Source organism: Acanthopagrus latus, chromosome 19 (assembly GCF_904848185.1).
Source record: "Acanthopagrus latus isolate v.2019 chromosome 19, fAcaLat1.1, whole genome shotgun sequence".
Taxonomy (NCBI): domain Eukaryota; kingdom Metazoa; phylum Chordata; class Actinopteri; order Spariformes; family Sparidae; genus Acanthopagrus; species Acanthopagrus latus.
The window spans coordinates 18,912,643-18,936,155 of record NC_051057.1 but is presented as its reverse complement, the minus strand read 5'-3'; the positions used below and the strand labels follow the sequence as shown (position 1 = coordinate 18,936,155).

The window sequence follows — 23,513 nt, the reverse complement described above, 5'->3', positions numbered from 1 at the left end:
CCTTTAGCCTACTTTTTAGATAGCTCTTCCAACCATTTATTCATTCATTTAATCTAATTCTATCATTAAATCATTACTTTTGGTTTATAATTTTTGCTCATTATTCATGCATTTTACCAAAGTTCATCATTTTAGTGTTTAATGTAGCTAACTCTCTCAAGTCCTTTAATCATAACCTTTGCTTATTTTTACTATTTTATTCAGTAATTTTGCTTCTCCATCAACTTTAGCTCGCTATTTTACCTGTTCATTCATTACTTTTAGCTGTTTTAATCATCTACCCATTTATTTTGGCTATGACATTTAGGCTCGCAAACTCTTTAAATTTATTTTTCAGTTTCGCTAACAGCTTCTGATTTTTCAACCATTCATTCTGGTGTTTTTCTTGTGGGCTGTGCCTGTATTTTGTTTCTTTGTGCCCTGAGGTGTTCTTGCAGAGGCCGGGCGTGGCTTCCCTGGTTGGCTGGAGCTCCGGCCTCTCACACACCTGCAGCTCGTCTAATCATCAGCGGCAGCTTAAATACTCCGGTCTTCCCTCCACCTGATGGCAGATTGTTTCCACTCACCCCCACTGGTGTTTATGACTGCAACAACTCGTGCTTATCTCTTGTAATTTTTTGCTCTAGTGATACTTCGTTTGAACCACCTGTCTAATTTTCTCAAGTGTTTTCATTGTTCACCTCTGAGCTGCCACAAGACAAACTCCACTGTGGATCCACCTGCGACTAATTCACCTGTGCCGCCACCTCGGCCTCTACCTTCCAGTGGCCTCGGCTTCACCACCTGCTGCGCCGCTCGCCTGAGCCATTATCAACACTTTCATTATAACACTTTCTCCTGAACAAACCAATAAATTAATTAAAACTTTCCCCTGGCTTGGTTTCCATTTTTGGGTTAATTGGGCTAATTTAAGAATTTATTCAAGAGGTGTAACAGTATCAACCATTAGCCTTCTTGTAGCTAACTGGCTAATTAAATTGTTGAATCATTGCCTCACAGTTTCCCCATTTATTCAGTACTTTTTGGCATTTCACAGTTTATCATTACTTCTAACTAACTTTCATTTTTTTTTTTACATCATTTAGTATATCTGTCAATTTAAGATACCCCTGTTATTACCAGTTTACTTAACTATTTAAGCTATTTAAATCACCTATCCATTGATATTTGGTTTTTATCCAGTTTTTCATTACATTTAGCTAATTGTTATCACTGTCGTAATTTTTAACTTATCATTTCAGTCACTGATATTTTTAAAGTGATAGTTCGTGTTTTTTGAAGTGGGGTCATATGAAGTACATATCTATAGTTGCTTTACGTCGCCGTCAGACCTGCTTTTCTTTTGGCACTACATTTTTGTCAACCGTAGAACCTCCGTATCCCTACGCGGTTACGCTAATGCGGAGGGACACGGAGAGTTAAGATTCCTTTTTATCAAAAGTAAACCTCTCGTCCAGCAGCTGGGCCTCACACTGTATTTCGCCTCTCGCAGATCAGCTGTTGCCCAGTTCACTAATGCGTAGGGATACAGAGGTTCTACGGTTGAGAAAATGTAGTGCCAAAAGAAAGGCAGGCCTTGTTTTAGGTGGTTTATTTCGCTTTCTCTGTGGACCCCGTTCACTGCAGTACAAAGCTGAGTGTCTGGGCTGGAGCGACTCTCTGCTTCTCCAAACTCAGGCTGCGCTGATCGGTGATTATGGTAGGGAACAGATCGACTATAGATATGTACTTTATATGACCCCACTTCAAAAAACCTGAACCTTCCCTTTAAGCTAACAATTATCAATTTCATATATGATATATATCAATATCAATACATATAGCTCAACATTTCAGCTGTTAGCCAACAAGTAGCTAACTAGCTAACTGAATTGTTTATCAGTGGCCATAGCTAACAATTTAAACCATTTCATTCATTACTTTTAGCATCTAGTTCAACCATTTTAATTGCTTTTTAGGTAGCCTTACAGTTAGCTTAGCTCTCTGCTCGCTTTAGTTTTTCGTGCACTGAGTAGCAACGCGTCTTGTTTGTGTGTTAAAGCTGACTCAGCATATGGATACACTGAAAAAGAAAATGCAATTTTGTCATTTCTGTTTGTTCAGTAACTTAATCTTTAAGAAAAATCTTTCCACGTGATCTCTGGCAGCTGCTGGTTGGGAATTACTGTTGCAGACAAAGATTTGGCATGAACACATTGTCAGTAAATCCTGGACAGCTTTCATGAGCAAGCATAAATGATTTATCAAATGTTTTTGTAAAAGGAAAAAACAGATTATCCTTACATATTTCCTTTGCTTCAACGGTCAAGTTGTGCCAGTCTGAAGTCTCTCTGTCCAGAGCCTTAGTGACACTTATAGTCCCGTTGTTCGGGTCGATTCTGAAAACTTTTGCGGCTTCGCTCCTTCTGTCGATTGAATATCTGAGAGAAAAATCCCGGAGACGCACATTTTAGCAGGTTGTTTTCTGGGCAAACAAAACATTGTGATACCACAGGGAGATTAATTAGGCAAACCGCTCATTTTTGTAATCTGTTGACAGATATCCAACAAAGAAGCTACACACACACACACACACACACACACACACACACACACACACACACACAGGCGAGGGTGACACAAACACAACAACGCTGCGACAAAACAAAGCATCTCACGCAGATGGCAAAGGAAAACTTTTGTGCATTTTTTAATTGAATTTCATTTTCTAATCTGACCGCAGCCCTTTTCTCTATTTCTCAGAAGTGAGTAAATATCATTTTTAAAGAAGAGTAAGACGCGGTATCTTGTAAACAGAGCGGAGCGGGAACTTTGTTCCGCCGGTTTTGAAGTTGAATAATCGTCTGTCCGCACAGCGATACAGGTGCTGCTGCTGCGCTGACACAATACACATCCTGCTGTCTTTGTCTTGGTGATAGTGGGTGAAAAGTTGGCGTTTGCATTCTTCTCATGCGAAAAAAAAAAAATAAACCTAAAGGAGCAAAAAATGTATCACCCACAGCATGCAGAGATATTCATGAGGCGAGTGTTTTGCTGTGTTTCTTGCGCAGGTCTTTCACGCCGCCGCACCTTTTTAGCCCTCATTATCACAAGCGACTTCAACACAAATGGAGAATTAGAGCAAACCGCTTCTGAAAACACGCCAAAGTAATGAATCATTTGTTGGTTGTGCCACATTACGGATAACGACATGGGAAATAAGCCAATTTGACCAAAGCAAACTTAATCATATTTAGTAGAACTGTGGAAACCTCTAAAATGTCAGCTCGGATATATTAATCAACGAGACACTGTCACCAAAGGGACAGTAATGGACGCTAGACTGAGGATGATATGCAGCACCTGCCACTCTTAAGCTCTGTTGAGATGGACTACAGGCACCAGTACTGCTGCTGTCTCCTCTGCAACGTGCCCCACTTGCAAATGACTGCAAATCTCAATTCCATATGCCACCTCGTATGGTGCTTTATTACATTCCCACGTCCTAGCCACGTCGCTTTGTGATAATACCACCGCAATAGATAGAAAAGCCTGTGAGGTATGAAAAAAAGAAAAAGAAAAAGAAAAGTCGTCATGATTTATTCAGCAGGGCTCATTTCCTACTAAAGTAATACGAGATAAATATGACCATGTACAGGGTATCCAGAGATCAAGGGTAAAAATGGATGCACCGAGCCAGTAACATTATTTGAAATGGAATGATTTTTCACCCTGTGGAGGAAGCTGTCTGGGGCGGCCTGTCGAGAGACGTTACGCCCCCACCAGCCTGGGCATCTACCTCGTCATTATCACACTGGCAGTACAGGTGGCAGATGCCATTCTTCCTGCTTTTGGACGGGTTTCCACATTACCTGATGGGCTTGTTGACTATGTCAGTGTCTCTGGCGCCAACGCTGCCAACGACAGTCCCCACAGCCGCATTCTCGGGAACTTTCAACTCGTAGACCGGAGCGAGGAAGACGGGCGGCTCGTCAACATCCTCCACAACGATCTTGAGCGTGGTCCTGTCCCGGAACTCCTCCAGAGTCAGAAAGCGAAGGTCCACGTGGTCATTGACTGCCTCTGCAGCCATGACAAAACGTCTTTTAGTTTCAAAGTCCAACGGCTGTGAAGGAAAGAAACGCGTTTGTTTTATTAACTGGTGTGGTCGAACAGAGGCTGCTCGTCAGCACCGTTACGCCGGCCTTTTTTTTCAAATATGTTTTGCCAACTTGTACTTAAGACAGATGATTATCCCTCTGAGTGCAGGATGAGTCAGACTGGATGCTAAAATTGTTTAGTCAATGTCAATAAGCTGCCAGCTGTGAGCGCGCACTTAAATAAAGCTGTGTTTTCGATTAACATTATGATGCTAGTAATAAGAAAACAGCATGTGAACCATTACTGCATTCCCACAATGATTCAGAGACAGTCAATAATGTTTTTTCTTATTTATTTTTTTATTTTTTTTTATTTCATTATCACGGCATCTAAATTGAAATCTTCTCTGTGTTACAATAGAATCATGCTGTACAGGGAAACAATAAAGAATGAGGCCAAGAGGGCAACAAGAGTAATCTAACACAGCAACAAATATATATTTAAATCACTGGGTGCTAGTTGAATACACAGAGCTCAGGTTTATACAATCACAAGGCTTCTAACACACAGTCAGATTTAAATGTACAACTTCTTGTCGGTTTATTATTTTCTGCATTTTTCTCTGTTTGGTTCTCGTTCTATAATGATTCTGCTTCTGAAAGGCAGCAGCTAATTGGCCTGTTATTTGCTGAACTTTCTACAGACTTCACTTTCCCCGAGCCAAGAAACAGCCCGTCACATAACATCCTGTAAAACTGTGACTAAGAGTATTTACATTTATTATTTTCTCAGGGTAGATAAAAGTTTGTGTTGTTAATTAGTGAACTTTAGCCGGCAGGTGGATTCCAGTCTTTGTGCAAAGCTAAGCTAGCTAGCAAGTTCATTTACTCAAGCTTAAGAAATAGTCGAGCACATACTGTAACACCCAGGAAAACTATATTCATTAGTTGTCTCCCCTGTTCCCAGTCTTTGTGCTAAGCTAAGCTAACTGGCTACAGGTCATAGTTTTAGATTTACCAGTAAATAATATCTCTCTGATCCTCTCATTTCTAATTACCAGTGTAATTCCCCAAATCAATGCCTGGCTGCTATTTATTTGAGTTTGTTATGCACTCCTGATTCCAAAAGTGGATTTTCATTCATTGATTTTTGTAAATATATTCCACATTTTATGAGAGCTGTTTGGTTCATTCCACAGGTAAACAGGATCTTTGGTGAGAGCTGATAGTGAGCATCCTCAAAAGGCTCGGGACGGGACGAGGACCGCCACTTTGTGAAACTGCTGTCAGTAAACACAGTTAGTTTGAATTCTGTAGTTGTTTACCTTGTATGCAGCATCCCAACTATGTCAGCGCCAAAACATCTCTAACGTGTCTTCTGCTAATTATGCCCTAAAATCCGGCCTTTGTAAAGTTTGTCGGACAGTTCAAAGTTTCCCCACGAGGGAAAAAGGCCTGACGTCCAAAGTGTTAATGAGATAAAAACTGGCACGTTTCAGCCCTGAAATCATCAAAAGCATTTCCATTCTTTCTTCTTGTGTTGTAGCCCAGCACGGACTACCCCCCTGTCCATGTGGGCTCGGGCTACTTCCCTGTACATTTGGGCTCCGACTACTTCCCTGTACATATGGGCTCAGTCTACGCCCGTGCATGTCCGTGACCTGGAAGCGTGTTGATATTACTGTTTTCTGCCAGGTGTGTGACTGTGTGTGATTATTGCGTCGCGGTGCCAAGCTGTCATGCTGTTGCGTCTGCTAGGCTCATTAATTTTTAAAGGAATAATTAAGTTTTTTTTTTGTTTTTTTTTGTCGCTGATTGCTGGTGTATCTGTGTGGTTTTTAATGTCGATGCTGCCGCGGTCCGCCAGCTGTCTGTCTGTCTGTCTGTCTGTCTGGGAGCACGCTTGCATGATTATTGGGGAGTGACTGGACATGCTGCTGTGCCCTCCATGAGGTGCAATGATTATCATTTATTTATTTTTTTAATTCATGTTGGTGTCTGTCATTTAATTAAATCTTTTAATGCTGGAGATTTAAGAATGATCGTAATAACTGCCTGTAGTTTTCATAGTGAAGACACTGAATCTATATATTCTGATGACACTGTTCAGACTGTAGTTTTGGAGAAGACAGTTCAAACTCCGGATTCTTAATATTTATTTCTTAAACAAAATCTCAGAAATGTTTATTTTTTTCCATAGCTGAATAAACAAGATGTTCTCAGGGGGAAATAAGGTCCGCAGAACAGTGTTTGAAAAGAAAAGGTGGCAGGGTCCGCCACATAAAAGCAAAGTAACAGTATGAAATTGTTTTTATTCAGTCGTGAAAACAAAAGTTTGTTTATTGAACTTGTTCAGGCAGGAGATCTCTCCCTTCACAGTATACTGTGTACTCACCTTGGCTAGCACGACCACTCCCTCCTGCGTCACCGGGTCCGTCTCGATAATAAAAGTAGAGCTTTCCTCCAGGTCGTCCTCCAGACTGTAAGTCATCCTGGCATTGATGCCGACGTCTGCATCCCTTGCCATGATCCTGCCAACCGTGGTGCCCACAGCTGCATTTTCAGGAACGGCGAAAGCATACAGGTCTGAGGAAGAAAGGATATTTAAGCAGTGATTAATGTCGACAGCGAATGGCTTGAGAGGTTGGACGTTGGAAGAAACACCCGAATCTGAATGATACCGAACGACAACTCTCATTTAGAGATAAACAAGAAATAAAAAGAAAAAGTTCCTTTACCGCGACATCGCCCCCACAGAAACTTGTCAGTGAGTCGTTAAGTGCTAGTCAAGAGAGTTTGCTAGTGATAAGAACGTTGCGGCGGAGGGTCAATTTGTGTGAGTCACAGATAAATTGTGGCAACTCCACATAATCCCGGCCTGACTCTAATAAGAAGATGAGAAAATGTGATTGTGTCTTTTGAGGGACTCCATTTGGATGGATGCCACAACGCGCAAGGAATTCAACAGCAAACAGCTGCTCGTCGGGAAGGGATTTTTTTTTTTTTTTTAAATAAATCCCCGCTGATAATAATTTGCAATTATGTGACAAAACGCAGGGCACAGTTCAAAGTGAAGTGTGGCCGTACAATATTAATAAGGCCCCCTTTGACTGAACATGGAGTCCATGGGATGCGGTCGCACCGGCAATGAATGCGAATGTGATATTAATAGTTAAAAGTATCATCCTCGCCGTCTCATTTTCTACAGAATTGATTTCTTCCCTGGGCATTCATTTAGCCGGGGGTTTATCGCTGGGAAGGGCGAGGTTTGTTTCCAAAGGTCATGACAAATGTCCTCTCATGTGTGAATGATTAAATTCGTCCAGTGGGCGACACATGTACGTGTGCACACGCTGATGAACAGAACATCCCCGTCTCCTCCACTCTTTCTCTTTCTCTGTCTCTCTCTCTCACTCTTTCCTCGACTGTCTCCTTTTTAATTTTGGCTGCCGTCTGAATAACGAGATGTGTACGGCCGACTGCGGCGCCGGCGGCACAGAGAAAAAAACAAAAAACAAAAAAAAAACCCACCCACCCGAAACCGGAGAAGAGTGATCAAATAAATACCTCGTAGGTATAATATCAAACATCTCCTCGCAGTCTGCAGCGCTTTGTACTCGCTCATTGATTCCCCCTCAGTGTGCATGGCCCGGTGTTTGCATCACTGTGACTCATGCTGGATGAGTGACTCACGGTGCTGGAATGTGGGCCCATTGTCGTTGACATCAGTCAGGCTGACTGTGACCGTGGTGGAGGCGGAGTAGCCGCCGCTGAGGCCCAGCATGTCCTTCACCTGCACCACCACCAGGTACTGCTCCCTGGCCTCGCGGTCCATGTCGGGCCAGGATGTTACGATGATCCCTGCAGGTGGAGGAGACGTACAGAGAGAGAGAGAGAGAGGAGAGGTGAGGTGAGCTCACCTGGAGGAGGATTTCTCCCTTTCAACTTTTCATTTTCACCGAAATGAAAGTAAACTTGTGTCTCAAGTAGACTTGGAGAGCTGCTCAAAGCTGCACCGTCAAGTTTGGAGGAGGAAATCTTAACCAGAAGAGAAAGATCTTCACTGACTGATTTCACGCCTAAACAAACTAAATAAGCACGCTCTCTTTGCTTTCATGGATGAATAAACTGAATAAACAAAACTGACCTCAAGAGACAACACAATTCCTTACTGTTTATATACTGCATGCTTAGTTTATATGTGGCGGACCCTGCCAACTTTCTAGCTTCAAACAGTGTTGTGGGGACCTTGTTGTCCTCTGAGAACAGCTTGTGTATTCAGTTAAGGGGGGGGGGAATTGTAAGTACTAAAATTCTTAGTTTGGATTTCTTTGCTTAAAACTACAAAGTGACCATTTTCTTTAAAGGATAAGTTCACCCAAAAATGAAAGTAAAGACATTATTGACTCACGTAGATGGAAACTGGGATCAAGTTTCATTGTCCACAAAACATTTTAGGAGCTTTGCAGCAAGACAGTGTCGCAGCATTCTCCGAAACAACTAAAGTAGACGGGGACTTATTTTAAAAACCTATAAAAACAGCTTCCCAGAAAGCATGAAACGGCTCCATACAGCTTGGCTGAAATCCCAAATCTCTGGAAGCCCTGAGATCCCAAATTTGATTTGAAAAGACAATAATTTGAGTTCATGGACTTGTGTCAGACAGTGTGTGTGAGATTTGGCTCAGCAGCTACAGTGCAGGTTTTGGCTTTTGAAAAAGTTAAATATCGTCTTTTCAAATCAATGCAGGCTTTCAGAGACTTTCCTAGACTTTTAGGTTTTTTCGAACAAGTCTCCAGCTACATTAATGGTTCACAAGATTTGCTGCAACACTTTTGTTTTGCCATGAAGTTCCGGAAAATGTGTTGTGGGACAGAAAAACTGCTGCGGACTTTTTTGTCAGCATGAGGAGTACATTTTCATTTTTGGGGAGAACTTAACCTTTAAAGTCTCCAGAAATGATCAGTGCACAAATAGATATAGATATTAGATATCAAGCAGGCTCTAATATGACTCATTGCTTCAGTGGACAGCAGGTGTTGTGAAGATATCTTAAACATCTCTAAGGCAGATCTTGTTTGACTGTCTCTCCGTACCTCCATGGCCATAAAACAGATCTTTAGTTTAATTTATGTTTGGAAGAAAGGCAAAATCATTTCCTTAAACAGCTCGGCACCATTGTTTTTTAGCACATGTTGCTCGAGGAAAAATAAAAAGCACATCTGCTGAGGATTAAAACATTTTCAGGTGCAATATGTACTTTATATTATGAGGTCAATAAAAGTGGAAGACTCAAAATAAATGAGAACACGAGTCACAGAGGAGTAAAATACATCAGAACGAAGCTAAAAAGTAAGTACCTTGCTTGTAGGATCACTTTTTTTTGTTTTGTTTTGTGTTTTTTAATGTTTCCCAACAGCTCAAGTGAAGCCACGAGCTCTGTCTGGAGAGAACTGCTGCCCACTCCTCGATGAAAACTTACGATTGGATTCCTAAAAAGTCAGATTTGCCCTTTTACATGTTGCTTTCATTAACATTTAAACAGTTTTTTTTTTTTTTTTTACGTCAATAATTGCCCTCCCTCCTAACTCTTTCACAATCAGGTCAACAATGTGTGTGGGAGGCGTTGTATCTGACCTCGGTATTACACAGTCAAATAGTGTGAGTGCACATGCAGTGACATCAGCTGAACCAATAAACACTCACATTTTTTATTTTTTTTTTGTCCCCCCCAGCGGTCTAAAGGAGTAGCGAAATCTGTGAGGAAGTTATTTTAGGAGATGAAGCCGCGGGGGGATTCGATACAGTTCTGTGTGAGGAAGGTGAGAAATGGTGTCGGACATGTTGAAAAGTGACTCGGGCCCAAGACGAGACGGCATCTCATCTCAGGAGCCCGACAGCGAAAACATCCCTGCCCTCGTGTCTTCTCTCAGCCCACTTGTGGCGAAGTTAAACATTATTTCTCCCACAGCCGAAATCTCTAGTGCACCTTCCTCGCACCCCTGAGAGACTTGTGGATTTATTGTGGAATTAAAGGATAAGTTCATCCCCTCAAAAAAAGAAAAATTTGCTCATTACCTACTGAAGAGTTGGGAAAACCATGGCGCCAGTATTCGACGAGATGGGAATGAGACTCCAAAGCCAACTTTTTCTTACAAATAGGATCTTTAAGTCATGTAAAGGAGTTCATGAATCCAGAAGTTACACAGTGATTTAAACCTAACCAAAAAATGTGACCGTACCATGAAAGTCCAGTAAACGGCATCAGTCACGTTGCTTTGGGAACGCTTGCAGTTGCCCTATTCGCTTGTTTAGTATGAAGATGTGTCGCCATTTTATTTTCAGTTACGGTCCCATTTTCCACCTGGCGTGAGGGCGAGTAGATAATGTCTGAACTTTCATTTTAGGGGTGAACTTATCCTTTAAAAAGGGGTCACTTTGTAGGCTTTTGGAGAAGAAATCCAAACTCAGAATTGTAATGAGGTATTTTTTCCTTAACTAAATAAACAAGCTATTCTCAGGGGAAAATTAACTCCCAAGAACATTGTTTTTTAAGCCAGGAAAAAGGTGGCAGGGTCCGCCACATGCGGTGGATGAAACTTCCCCCTGACTTTCCTCTGGGCAGCGGGAGTCAGTAGATAATGACTCGATTATGGTGTTTGGTGTGATAGCGTCTGTATCTGTCGGTTGGTACCCGTCTTTGGCTCCACGGAGAAGTAGGGCTCCCCCTGCAGGATGGAGTAGATGAGCTTGGCGTGGTTTCCAAACATGGGATCATCAGCATCTGTGGCTGTCACCTGGGCCACCGTGGTCCCTGTAGGGGTGGGGGGGGGATGGGGATCACACAGTCAGAGTTAGCTCAGGCAGCAGTTCCAGTCGACGGGGAAATAAAGTGATTATGCCACACTCCCGCAGGGTCTGTCTGTCTGGCTCAGAGGGGGGAGCGCTGGAAATGGAAGAGGCGAAGGGAGGGAGGCAGGGGGAGGTAGAGTTAGAGGAGGGGATGTTGACAAAGGCGGGTTGGGGGGGCGGGGGAGCGGCGCCGGCCTTTCACAGCTCAGTCAGGCTGTGCAGGTGTGTGCGACAGCCTCCTCAGCCCTATAGCGACGTCTCTCGCCATCCACCTGCCCCTCAATTTCTCCCCTTCGCACTCCGATTCAGTTCCACCTCTCTATCTTTCACACTTACCACCCTTTTCTCCCCGCCGACCGTATCCTTCTCCTAACCTTGCTTTTCTACAATATCTTCCTCTCTCTCTCTCTCTCTCTCTCAGCTCGTCTTGTCTTTATCATTCTGTCTTTTTCTCCTTTTTCCCAGAGAGCACTCTGTCTTTTCTCTCTCACAGCCGGGGATTTATTTCTTATTTTCAGTCCAACCTTCCCCCTTTTCACTTTCCCCTTTTTCCTGAGTCAAATGCATTATGATTTATTACAAGTGAGATATTACGCCGCAAAAAGCAGATTACATATAAATTGAAATGGTAATGTTTGCGGTATGAAAGGGCAGCAGATATAATAACATTATTTAAAGAAATTTAAGGCAGCCGGGCCACGATTTAGAATCCAATAGTTTTGATTTCCTGAACGGCGACAGATGACAGACAATAATATAACCTTTTTGGCTGGTTCATTGTCTTCGGTCGAGATTAAAGACAATTCATTTCAAAGTAAAGCTCTAAAGACAATAAAGCCACGTTTTTATCTTTGGAACTGAGAACGTTAGCTGATCACTCGCTTTATGAAAAATATTTAAAACTCTCTAAAACTACAAAACCAACAGTGGTGAATATGTAGCTGGGGCTAACAGTTAGCCATATAGCTTAGCTTAGCATACAAACTGTAAACAGAGGCGAGTGTACAGACTAACTAACATGTATAAAGCTGAAGTGTGAAATCAAAAATTCCCTGATAGTTCGGCCGAGCAGTAACTCCACGATGACTCCAGGAAGTTAAAGCCCCTCAATTAGCGAAGTTTAGCGGCTGCTACTTTCAGCTATATATATTTAGCATAAAGACACATGGATGCTAACAAACTTCTTTTGTAACACTTGTCAAGAAAAACTCACTTTCAATATGCTGATGTTTAGCAGGCTTAGAGATTCATTTGATGTATGAAGGAGCACAGTGATAGTGGGTTGGTCTCTATAATTGCATTTGTAGTAATAATACAAACGGTGAGAAAAAGGCGTGTGCGTTGTGAAGCGAGCGTGTGGGAGGGAAAGAGAGAGTGTGGCGGAGGGCAGCGGAGAGGAGGAATAGCACAAGTTGTCAATTAAGCAGTCGGCGCTGATGACATTGATTACATACATTATGTTCTAAAAAGGGCAAGCAGCCCCATGATGAGCAGAGTCGCATTCAACACCAACAGCAACAGCAACTTTCCACTGTGACGGTTTAGTTGCATGACAGTTCTTTGGTCTTTTGGCTTTAGCTCACTAGCAGTTGAGTTTCGCAGAGCTTTACAAGCCAGTCAGTAGTTTTGACGACCTTGAGATGACGCAATAAATCATTTATCAGGATGTTAAAGGTCCTATTTGTAAGTAAATTTGATTTTTGAGTCTCATTCCCCAACTCGTCAAACGCTTTGAGACGGTAGGGCGGAACGGTCGCCACTCCAAAGCGTTGTGTGTTGGACAAGTTTTTAAAAAAAAAAAACAAACAAAAAAAACTTTTCTTACAAATAGGATCTTCAAATTTTGAGGTTTGGAGAACTTATACAAAGCCAAGAAAAGTATTTTTGTGTGTGTGAGTGAATGTGAGTACAAGCACTACCCATGCTTGTGTTGTGTCTCAGAATTGGTTCATGAAGCCCAGCTAGGCCAGAGGCATAATGGGATGAACACAACTGGACAAATTTGAGGGGGGGGGTTGCATATCCCTGGAAGTAAAAAACAAGCTAGAAACTTTCTTGGAGTACCCGCCAGACCAGCATTTGTTATCTGGACTGAATAGGAGCCATTGTTGGGTCCAGTATCCGTCTCTTACACTACATCAGTGGTATGAGCAAAGTAATTTGTATACAAAATTTCATGGCAGCTCCTCTAATAATAAAGATATTTCTGTCTGAACTAGAGTTGTTGATTAACTGACTGACGTATTGTATTGTATTGTGTTACTGCTAAAGGAGTGCTCTCATGGCGTTCTTAAACGTACCGGTTTCACACATCTCAGGGATGCTGGACACATACGGCTCGTTCTGGAACTGGGGGACATTGTCATTGATGTCCTGCACCGTGATGATAAACTCCGACTCGGGCTCCTCCGGTTCATTGGTCCTCCTGTTGATCGCCTGGGCTTGAAGGACGTAGAAGGCCTTTTCCTCACGGTCGAGCTTCTTCAGGGTCCGGATATCGCCGGAATACTCATCCATTTCAAACACGTCCCCGGCGCCCTCTCCCGATAATATGTACTTGATAGAAAACTCCCCTCGGTCAGAGTCAGATTTGAGCTAAAAGACAGAAGGGAGGGTGCATGAAAGCTTATTTTCATTCAATTTTCTCAGACCAGAAAACATGCAATTTCAAAGGGAAGCACCGTATTAAGGACATGGCGGACATTCAATCTGAAGTTGTACCTTGCCAATAAAGTGGGGAGAAGCTTCCTCCAGGACTAAAAACTGTTTCCAGATCCAGCCTCTCTTCAGGCGACGGTGCAAATGAGTGGACCCCTGGGCCATTTGTTGGGCTTCCAGACCTTGAGTACCGCTCAGAACCCCGCCAGGAATCATAGAAAAGGCCGTCACCATGGCCAAAACACTCGGCATGCTCATTTTTACTGTCCATCCGTGCATTTCCTCTGCACTTCCCATGGTTTAGTGGACAAAAAATATAGAGGTCCAGCGCCACCAATTCTTCATTCGACAGCACAGTAATTCACCATCCCGGCTGTGCTGCATCCCATCTTGTTATGATGGCGGTTTGTATGCATGCTCATGTCTCTGAAATAAAAGTTAACAATTTAATTAATGGCTGCGGTGAGAAATCTCCAGCAGTGCACGGAGATTGCAAAATGAGGAAATTAAAAATCTTTAGAAGCGCAGTATAAAATACAAAACTCAAGTGTTTCATTACACAAAGCTTAAAAAAACACGTGAGTGTTTGTGTAATTACACAGATATATATTCAAGACGTGTATATCTGTCTGAAATTAAAGTGGACTGTCAGTTTGTGAAAAACAAATCAGACTTGTAGTGTTTACATGCTGTAAATACCAACCAGGCATACTAGTACATCAGGGTGTATTCAGGTGGGTCACTCATAGGACTTTACCCAAGGCAAGCCAATACATAATGAAATGTAATGTTTTTTTTTTTCTTTTTAATTGAACATATAAAATATACAGTAATGCATTTAAGGCAAACCATGATACATAACAACAAGGCAGATGTCTGCAAAAAACTGGCCAACTAAAAGTGTGTGATAAATGGTTGAAATAATTATCTAAAAGTGTTAAAAGTTGTGAATAAAGTGTTTAAAATGTTAGCTAATTGTATAGGATAAACGGTCGAAATAGTTAGCTAAAAGCAATAAATATGCAGTTGATACTATAAGCTAAAATTGATGAATAAACAGTTAAAATAAGCCAAAAAAGATCAAATAGGATGAATGGTTGAAATAGGCTTGTTAGCAAAAAAAGCAATAAAGTTAGTGGCCAGTAAGCTAAAAGTATTCTAATGAACAAACAGTTTAAATTGGTAAAAACAATACATAAATAGTTGACATTGTTGGCTAAAAGTACAGTATAAATAGGTGAAATGCTAAGCTAAAAGTAAATTACGTACTACTTTTAATCCATAACATTTGCAAATTTCAAGCAAGAAAGCCAGTTTGCATTTTTACAAGAGCAACACGAAGCCTTTGTCTGAACTCTCCTTTTGTTGTCTTGCATCCTGCAGTCCTGCACGGGCGGCTGAAAACAGCCCTCTGTTTTTTATTCAGACAACGCTCTGCATTGTGTTTCTTAGGGGGGGAGCAGGGCCTGAACATCATTCCTTAAGCATGACACTGCACTCTGCAGCTGACTAATGAAGACTTCTAATTAGATCAATGTCTCCCCAGACATGGAAAACAGAGACACACATGCCTCTGACAAACTATGAGTCAAATCGATGCACCAATTATAACGTGCACCGAGATCAGGGTCAAGAGTGTAAGGACGATGGAAAGTCAGACTACACAGCAAATTGGTTGGGACAACACAAATAAAATATCTTGAACTGACAACCCTGCCAAAGTTAGCTTCAACAATTTAACTGCTTTTCATATATATGGATTTTGCTGCATCTTCTTTCTGCTGACAATAACAATCCGCTGTCAGCTCCACTAAACATATCGCTGTCAGAAATACTCACATCATCGCATCACAGCTTTGTCATCCTGTGTTAACAATGCTGCGCTTGTTTGACATGGCGAACCTCCTCGATTCTCTTAGGAAAAGAGCAGGAAATTCCTCCAGTGAAATTACTAAATATCAGTGTGCAGAAGTGCCTGTTCAAAACATGTTGTTTGGTGCAGATTATCTGGTGATGTGAGGGGTTTACACATCCAGTTTTGAGCTTCCTGAACTTATATGGGCCCGATAATATCAAAAACATTTGATACTTGTGATTTAAAATGTGGATGACAATGAGAGAGGCATCCCCGAGGCAGCTGACAGTCCTGCCTGTGACTCCCCACTCATCTATACTCATTTAACACAGCAAGTTGCTCCATCGCTCAATCTACATTTTGTATTCTAGCCATGGAGGCTAAGGCTAGCTAGCATACTACAGTTGACAGAGACATAAAATCTCACTGAAGACTAGCAAACGTTTTATTGATGATATCGCCCTACTAATCCAGACTCGTTTAACCTTTGGCTTGTATTTTGTTTTTTTTTTCCCTCACAGAAATGTGTTGAAACAGCAAGTTGTTGAACCACCCTAAGCTCCATTTTATTTACGTCTGCTTCCCCATGAGATCACGAGAGAGGGATCGCGTGTGAGCCCAGATTCAGTCTGTCCAAATTGCACCAAATTCAACAAAGCACTTCCTGGTATCCTCCTCAGCAGCAAACCTGCCAAGTGTGAAGTAAATCGGACAAACAGTTCTCGAGATGTGCTAATTACAGACAGACAGACAACAATTATTGGCTGCTTGGCTCAAACCATGGCTGTTCTTTTCACTTTCCAATTATGTGAGACCCCTGTCTTACAGTCCTTTACCTTGAAAAGCTACACAAGTGATTTGTCTAGACATGAAGCCATGAACCCATCTGTGCTGCCCAGTCAAGCATCAAACCACACATCAACACTCAGAAGGATCAGTTGTGATTAAGGTCTACAAGTCACAACAGCCATTACTCTGACCCATTTTAATAGAGTTTTTTGACACTGTAATATCAGCACATAGCAAGCACAGTCCCACAATGTGGACGTTTTAATCCAAAGTGCTGCACGGGAACACAAGTGCATGCGTCATTCGCATGGAAGCATGAAATTTAATACACAAGAGTGCGTTGTTTCAGCATTTTTGGAATAGTTGCAGTATTAATGCTCTAACAACTCATAATGTTCATGTTCTGTCTTGTAAAAAAGCAAATTAGGCGTCACGACCCATTTGTAATGAACTGGTAAAATCAATTACTAAAGCGTGTATTTCATTTCTGGAATTCAATTTCGATACAGAACATGAAAGAAAGTGTTTGAGCTCATGTATGTCTTCACGGCGGCCGTATTCATATCTCCGAGCGTCCGCGGAGTGACATTCCAATTAGTGGCCAGTGAATCGTGAGCTGTTATGGTCTTTTCTTTTATAGGGCTGCCAAGCACGCGCCCAAACCGAACGCCTTGAGCCAGAAACTAGACAACAGCCCCTCAATGATGTTACACCGAGCAACTGCCAACATGCCAAGGAGTCTTGCTTAAAAAAAACCAAAACCTTCCCGGGGTGATCAGTGTCTGGAATAGTGCACAGGTCAACAGATGTTTAGGTGCCAATTTAACAAGATGGGCCTTTCTGAAAATAAGTGATGAAATTCTGGGGAAATAATGGGTATGCCAAAGGAAAAAAAAAAAAAAACTCCAGCTCCTCTCCAGGTGAGAATATAGCGAAGGCACCAGGGAGCAAATATAACACATGTCCACGTGTGAGGTGTCCTGATGGTGCTGGATAATAATCGTGAACCCGCTGAAGTCTTATTTTAAAGGATCAAATACAGTGGTAGACCTTATGTAAGACAAATCAGTTGTCAGACTTTCTGAGACGCTGAACATACACCGTATAGAAAAAACACTTTCAGCTCTGTGGGCAGTTTTCCCTCTTTTCGAAAGAACGTCTTGTTTCTACGTGACGTGACGAACATGCAGAGTGCCCCGAGGTTGACAACCGTTCATTACCTCTAATGGGCCTTCCACCCATTTCCATCAGGCAACCCGTAGCCTGTATGTACAGTACGCTACTCCGCCACATGACAGACGTGACAACGAGGTTGCAGTCTCACAATGTTAAGCACTAGATGCGCTGAGACCGTCACATTATTTTCCCTATATGGTGATGCGTTCCTCGCTAATAAAGCGTCACTCTGTTGTGGAAACGAATCCGGGGTGATGTTAAAAATGTGTCTAATGCGCCCACGCAAATGTTGAGCCGCTGCAATAAAGAAGGAAAAGTAGCTTCTTGACATTGTGGATGAGACAATCAGTGTCATTATGCAGTGCCAGCGCTAAGTGCGACGTGATGCTAACTTTATACGGAGAGTAGTTATTCTGTTTTTCATGCATCAGTCCTCCTGGCTTTTGGAGAATAATGGAAAAATGTAAAGAGTGTGTAATGCCAAAATCAAGACAACGGATGTAAATATACTCAGCTGAATCAAACCTCTCATTTAACCGCAGCTATGTTCAATCTCGAAGAAAAATCCATCTGTTTTAAAGCCTCACGTCGTTAAGATCAACCTTCCAAGACAAAATGTCCTTAATTGGTCATTTGGGAGCTTATCATGGGACTTGTTGTTTACCGTTCAGCTCCATGAAACAGCAACACTGACATGCAGTCTATGTTTTCCTAAATCAGGACCTCAAACGAGTCCAGAGACTGCGCCCGAAACAAGAGGGAACGTCGAGTCCTCATGTACGTGGAAAATATGTAATTTGTTTGATTTCATTATGAGCACAAGTGGAAATCACCAGGCGTGCAGCAAGTGTCACGGATTCCTGCTGGCATTTATCAGCGATAAGACTTCATCCTATTATTTGTCTTCTTTTTTTTTATGAAAACAATTAACTGATGCTCCAGAACTTTAAAAAAAAAGAGAAAGAAAAAGATGAGTGGGTTTAAAACTACAGGCATATTATCTATAAAAAGGCTTAATTATTGTGATAAAAAATAAGTTTGTGACAAATTTTAATTTAAGCTTAAAGTAACATCAGACATGGGCGGAATTCTGAGAGCGGTTGATCATTTTAATACACGTGTTTTTAAAGGCCGAACCAAACTTGAGTATGCGGCAATGTTTGGTCTTTACATTCAATTGTTTGTCCGCCTTTCTTTTGGGGAGATAATGTGACGCCACATCATGGTTGCAGCTCTCAGACGTGTTCATTGTTCTGCCAAGGTTTTCGCCTCGTATTCACAATGGTCAGCAGTTGCAGAAGAGAGTGTTGAAAAAAGAAAAGAAAAAAAGAACGAAAGTTGTGTTTTGTTGCTACTTTAGGAATGTACAGAGGTCAAAATGGGGTTTAATAAAATCAATTAACGATATCAATCATCAAAACTGAGGTCGACTGAAGAAATGACTTTGTTAAACAGTTAATGGAGTGCTGTTTGCTTCGGCATATAGTTATTAATGACTGAAATCTGGAGACAGACGTTCCTGCAAAAGCTGCTTTGAGGCGGGAAGTTATGCTTCTGTGGCAGCGTTGTGGCACTCAAAGAAAATGAATCCATCATTTTACAGCCACCTCTCTCACAGTGTAAGCTTATGGGAGAGTCTTTTTGGGCCCCAGTGCGTCACGTAACGTTGTAATTAAATGGCTCAGCCACAATGAAAATTGGCTCCAAAGACTGTCTTCCTTTGGGCTTGTTTCCTGTAAAAACAGGCAGTTTGGGAGGAAGATTGTCACAGATGTTGTTCTACACCCTGGGGAGTCAGCGAATAAGACTGCTAGCTGCACAGCTACGAACTAACAACAACAACAAGCAACGTTAGCAGAAGTTACCAGTTACGTTAGCAACAAAGCTACGAAACTGTAACTGGCCTCCAACCGTCCAATCCAAGTTAAGCTATCAGTCCGGAGTTGAGGCACAGCAGACGAAGGAAATCAGGAAATACTTTTATCTGCTAACTACGATCGAGTTTCATCCATTAAAGATGAAAAGTTGTGTTTTTGTGCAGTAATCCTTGAGGTTCAGCGACGCTCCGCTCTGCTGGCGTCCTTCTATTCATACATCCACAGCACTGTCATAAAAATTAAGAGAGCGTTTATCGGTCTGTGAATTAGAATTCACCCCTGAGTGGAGGATGAGTCATTTTCATCATTTTCCAGGAAACTACAAGCGCTGAATAACTTAGAATACGTGAAAAGGGAGTTTTCTGCTAGTTTTGGGCCTGAAACTAACACTCAGGTGAGATATTGACCAAAGAAAATGTGATTAAAACACTCCAACATCAATTTATGCGGGTGGCCCTTGTGGAGAAAACCAGTACCACCGCCCCCTCAACTCGTAAAGATCTCGATCCAGCTAGTGAGTGAAAGAAAGCCTAATTTTTTTCATTTTTAACAGCTGTTTTCAGCAACAACTGCACCGTGTCCACCAAACAGCTTCTTTCCTCAGCACCCAAGCCGTAAAAAAATAGGTTTTGATTCCCAAGACTTATCCCAAACCAGATAAACTAAAATAAACTAAACTAAAAAACTATAAAGAAATAGCTCGTCTTCTAACTCATTACCTCATGTGTTCATGTGGGTTATATATTAAATTGAAACTGCGTCATAACCAGTTAAAAGTTCCTTGTAGTGAGTTTAAAGATGCAGGAAATGCTCTGATATCTTGCTGTTACAAACACAAAGAAGCCCTGAACAGCATGTATTCAGTTACTATGAATTAAAAACCTGCTGTTGATGCTTTTATGTTATGAGAAAAAAAAAAAACCCTTCTCTACTCTTTGTATTCCTCTCTATCCTCCTTTCCTAGATAATACATTGAAAGTGTATCTAATTATCATCTGACAAAAGATCATCTCTTATGGGAGGTATAGCATCGACCGACACACCCACCTTGTTTGTTTGATGCTGCCGCCCCCCCTCCACGCCACTCGTCACCAGGCGCCGTCGAGAGAGATCATCTCCGGGTGTAAAAGAAACTCAATCTGCTCGGCTAAATGCCCTGGTACTGGAAAGCAATTCAGTTACCACAATGGCAGAAAGCGAACGCCCCGTGGCTCGCACAATGCATAATCCCCTCCGCTTGACGACCTCCCCCTTTTCTTCTTCTTCTTCTTCTTTCTCGCCCCCTTTTTTTTCTGCCCTTCTCAAACTTCCTGGAGAAGAACAAACACAGGCCCTATTGTCTTGCGACTCGCATCTGAACGCTGCAGAACACTCGGGGCCTTCATCGTCATGCAAATACTCGCAGCCCCAGACTTACAAATGGATTTCTATCTTTTCACCCCTCTCTGGGTTTTTTTTTTTTTCTCTTCCACTTTCGCGAACAATCCGGCGCTTATTAGAGTCGAGCTCGGAGCACGGACGGGGATGGTAATTCATCCAGTGTACGACCACTATTTCTGCAAGTGATAGGAAAGGCAACAGGCTGTTTTTTGACATTCAGGGCCGAGGGAGCATGTTGTCCCCGCATGCCTCGTCCTGCTGGGTCACAGCTAAAAATTGACCCGTCATGACACCCGGCATGCAAAAATCACTGGAGATGTTGTTCGTCCTCTGCGCTCACCCTGGTTGTTTACATGCGCCTGTGATCGGGGGGCTAGAGGGGTAAATAAAGGGTAGTTAGACTCTGTTTACCTCGGCTACACTGCCAAGGCCGAGATGGATGGAAAAAGATGGAACATTCAGTGTGTCTCGGAAAGCCAATCCAGAATGAAACACAATCTATACAGACTTGATTATAGATCATTTTTGGGGGGGGGTGGACAGAACAACAGTGAAACTGGCAGATGCGGAGTTGTTGAAGCCAAACCACATATAGAGAGAACAGTTTGACTTTTAGGTGAAAAATCTGAATTTTGCTCTCCTCATTGATTTTTTTGTGTGTTTGTTTTCCTACTTCTGCCTTTTGCACTGCTGCCATAAACAAACGTCTGACAGCTCAAACAGTCCTCTACCGCAAATACAGTTGTAGAGGAGACCCTGGATTTAAATATCTAACAGACATCTTGCTCTTTGAATTCAGCTGGATTTAGATCACTTCATCACTAAAAATTACAAGTTAGTCCATAGAAATGCTCTGGGATCTGGTGCAGTGTCTTGTTATTTAAGGGTTGCTGGTTCAGTTCCCCTAGTCTGCATGTCAAAGTGTCCTTGGGAAAGATACAGACCTAGATCACAGATACAGATACAGCATCTTTACTTTCTCCATGTTTCAACATCCTGCTATTCCCCCCCATGTCTGTTCCTTATCTGTGGTACTGCCTGATCAGTATTTCCATCATCAGCTCCACACAAAAACATAGTGTTTAATTCAGAACATTATTGATTCAGACTTTTTTTGTTAGTGGTTACGTGTCAAAGCAAAATTCAGTTACTTGTTGCTGATCTAATTAATTCAAAAAGGTATAATTATCCCCTTTTACTTGAAATTAGGAATGTATAAGATATGAGTTTTAGTTTGAAATGTTATAAAAAAAAAAAATCAACACTGTGAAAAAACAATAGTGTTGACATCACGTCAAAGACGTCTGTGTATTGTGTTGCAGATATATCTGCTGAAGTTAGCATGCTAACCCGGCTAGCCAATTTGTAACAGCAAGATAATCAGTTAGCCTGCCGTACTTTCACCTGGCACCTACTGTATGTCAGCTTTTGGTGTGTGATGGTGTGACGTACCGTATCCCCTGTTGTTAGCTTTGTCGTGTTGACTGTCATGCTGCTAAATCCAGTTAAGCTAGGTCCCCTAACCCCGTCTGGGCAAACTCCTGGCCCGCTGGCTCCATGGCTAATGGAGCCAATAGCTAATTAGCAAATGGTAGCTAGCTTCAGCCAAGGTGAGCTAGCAAAGAGAAGCAGTTATTGATTTCCCCCAATGTTTTTGGCGCTATCTTTGAATTCTGGCCATATTTTGCAACTTTACTTTCTGGTATTTAATGTGAGATTTTATTATTCATCTTGGCAGGTTTCAAATAATGCCATATTCTCTGTTATACAAAGTTACAGGGGAGCACGGAACAAACTATGCTGGAGTTCACAACAAAAACTATGAGCGGGCACTCTTTCACAGCCCTCCTTTTGTAAAGTGTGCTAAAGTAACATTGACAAACAAGTGTTTTCGTGCATTCACCCTCCACCAAGCTGGATGTTTTTGTTTTTTTTAATTTCCTATCGTGAGTCATTTTTGATTTGACAACCAAATAACCTTTCAGTTTAAATACCCAAAGAGCCTCGTTGCGTGCATCTTGTAAACATGCTAACCTCCAAGGGCTAATTACAAAACTGAACGATGCTAATTGGAGCGCTCCGAGAGGGCAGAGCTGGCGCTGTTGGGTGTGAATGTCTCTAAAGTGGCGGCGGCGGCCCTCCCTTCCTCGCAGCTTCGTGACAGGGCTGAATTTGTTATTTTCCGAAGTTGAGATTAGTTCTCCCTGTGAACTCCACCGCTCCCATTCTGATTCCATATCAAACAGAGAAATGTCAGGACCTGCACTGTGACATTTAAAACCCCCATTGTAGACCTTGTCTAATTGAGCCTCCCTCATTATAATGATGGAGTGTGGACCAACCACCGCGGAAGAACATCAGGGATGAAAAGCTACGGTTTGGTGCCGACGAGGAATTATTTACATTCCCGCGCTTCTTCCTCTCCGCCGCGGATCCGACTATCTCTCAGTCTCCGGTGACATTTCAAAGCTGTCAAATAATGGGCACGGAGTAATGGTCAGCATATTTGCGACAAGATAAAGGTGAGTCTGGTCAAATCCGCATTTGCCAGGATGTCATGTTGTATAAATAATGTAAGCTGTAATGGTGATATACAGCTCGTGTATACCCCTGTATTATTCACTATCAGCAGAGACATCAGCGTCCTGACAGGAGGCACAAAGAGACGATAATGTGGGTCTGACATTAAATTGATGATTTCACACAGCCGCACACTGTTGTTTTCCACATTTTTCACGCCACTGTGCCCCTCTGATGAATGTTTTTGAATATGTCTTTGAAAAACAAGTTATTCTCAATCGAACACTACACCACTGTCAGCTTAGAGTTCACAAGTTCAGGCCTCAA

At 42.1% G+C, this 23,513-nt stretch overlaps 1 protein-coding gene across 3 annotated transcripts in view; it reads right to left on the bottom strand.

Moving 5' to 3' along the window:
- cdh19 (cadherin 19, type 2) overlaps nucleotides 1–22,196 on the bottom strand; it is a 30,664-nt gene extending 8,468 nt beyond the window's left edge. For 2 of the 3 annotated variants that reach the window (XM_037080160.1, XM_037080162.1), the window contains exons 1-8: nucleotides 20,334–20,460; nucleotides 13,653–14,015; nucleotides 13,232–13,526; nucleotides 10,774–10,893; nucleotides 7,773–7,940; nucleotides 6,475–6,665; nucleotides 3,852–4,105; nucleotides 2,284–2,420 (exon numbers count right to left, since the gene is read on the bottom strand). In XM_037080160.1, the coding sequence (XP_036936055.1) occupies nucleotides 2,284–2,420; nucleotides 3,852–4,105; nucleotides 6,475–6,665; nucleotides 7,773–7,940; nucleotides 10,774–10,893; nucleotides 13,232–13,526; nucleotides 13,653–13,886 (1,399 nt within the window). In that variant the 5' untranslated portion in view covers nucleotides 13,887–14,015; nucleotides 20,334–20,460. Of the gene's footprint in view, nucleotides 1–2,283; nucleotides 2,421–3,851; nucleotides 4,106–6,474; nucleotides 6,666–7,772; nucleotides 7,941–10,773; nucleotides 10,894–13,231; nucleotides 13,527–13,652; nucleotides 14,016–20,333; nucleotides 20,461–22,118 lie in introns of those variants that run through there. The other variant, XM_037080161.1, reaches the window with a different exon arrangement.
- Nucleotides 22,197–23,513: the final 1,317 nt, after the last annotated feature.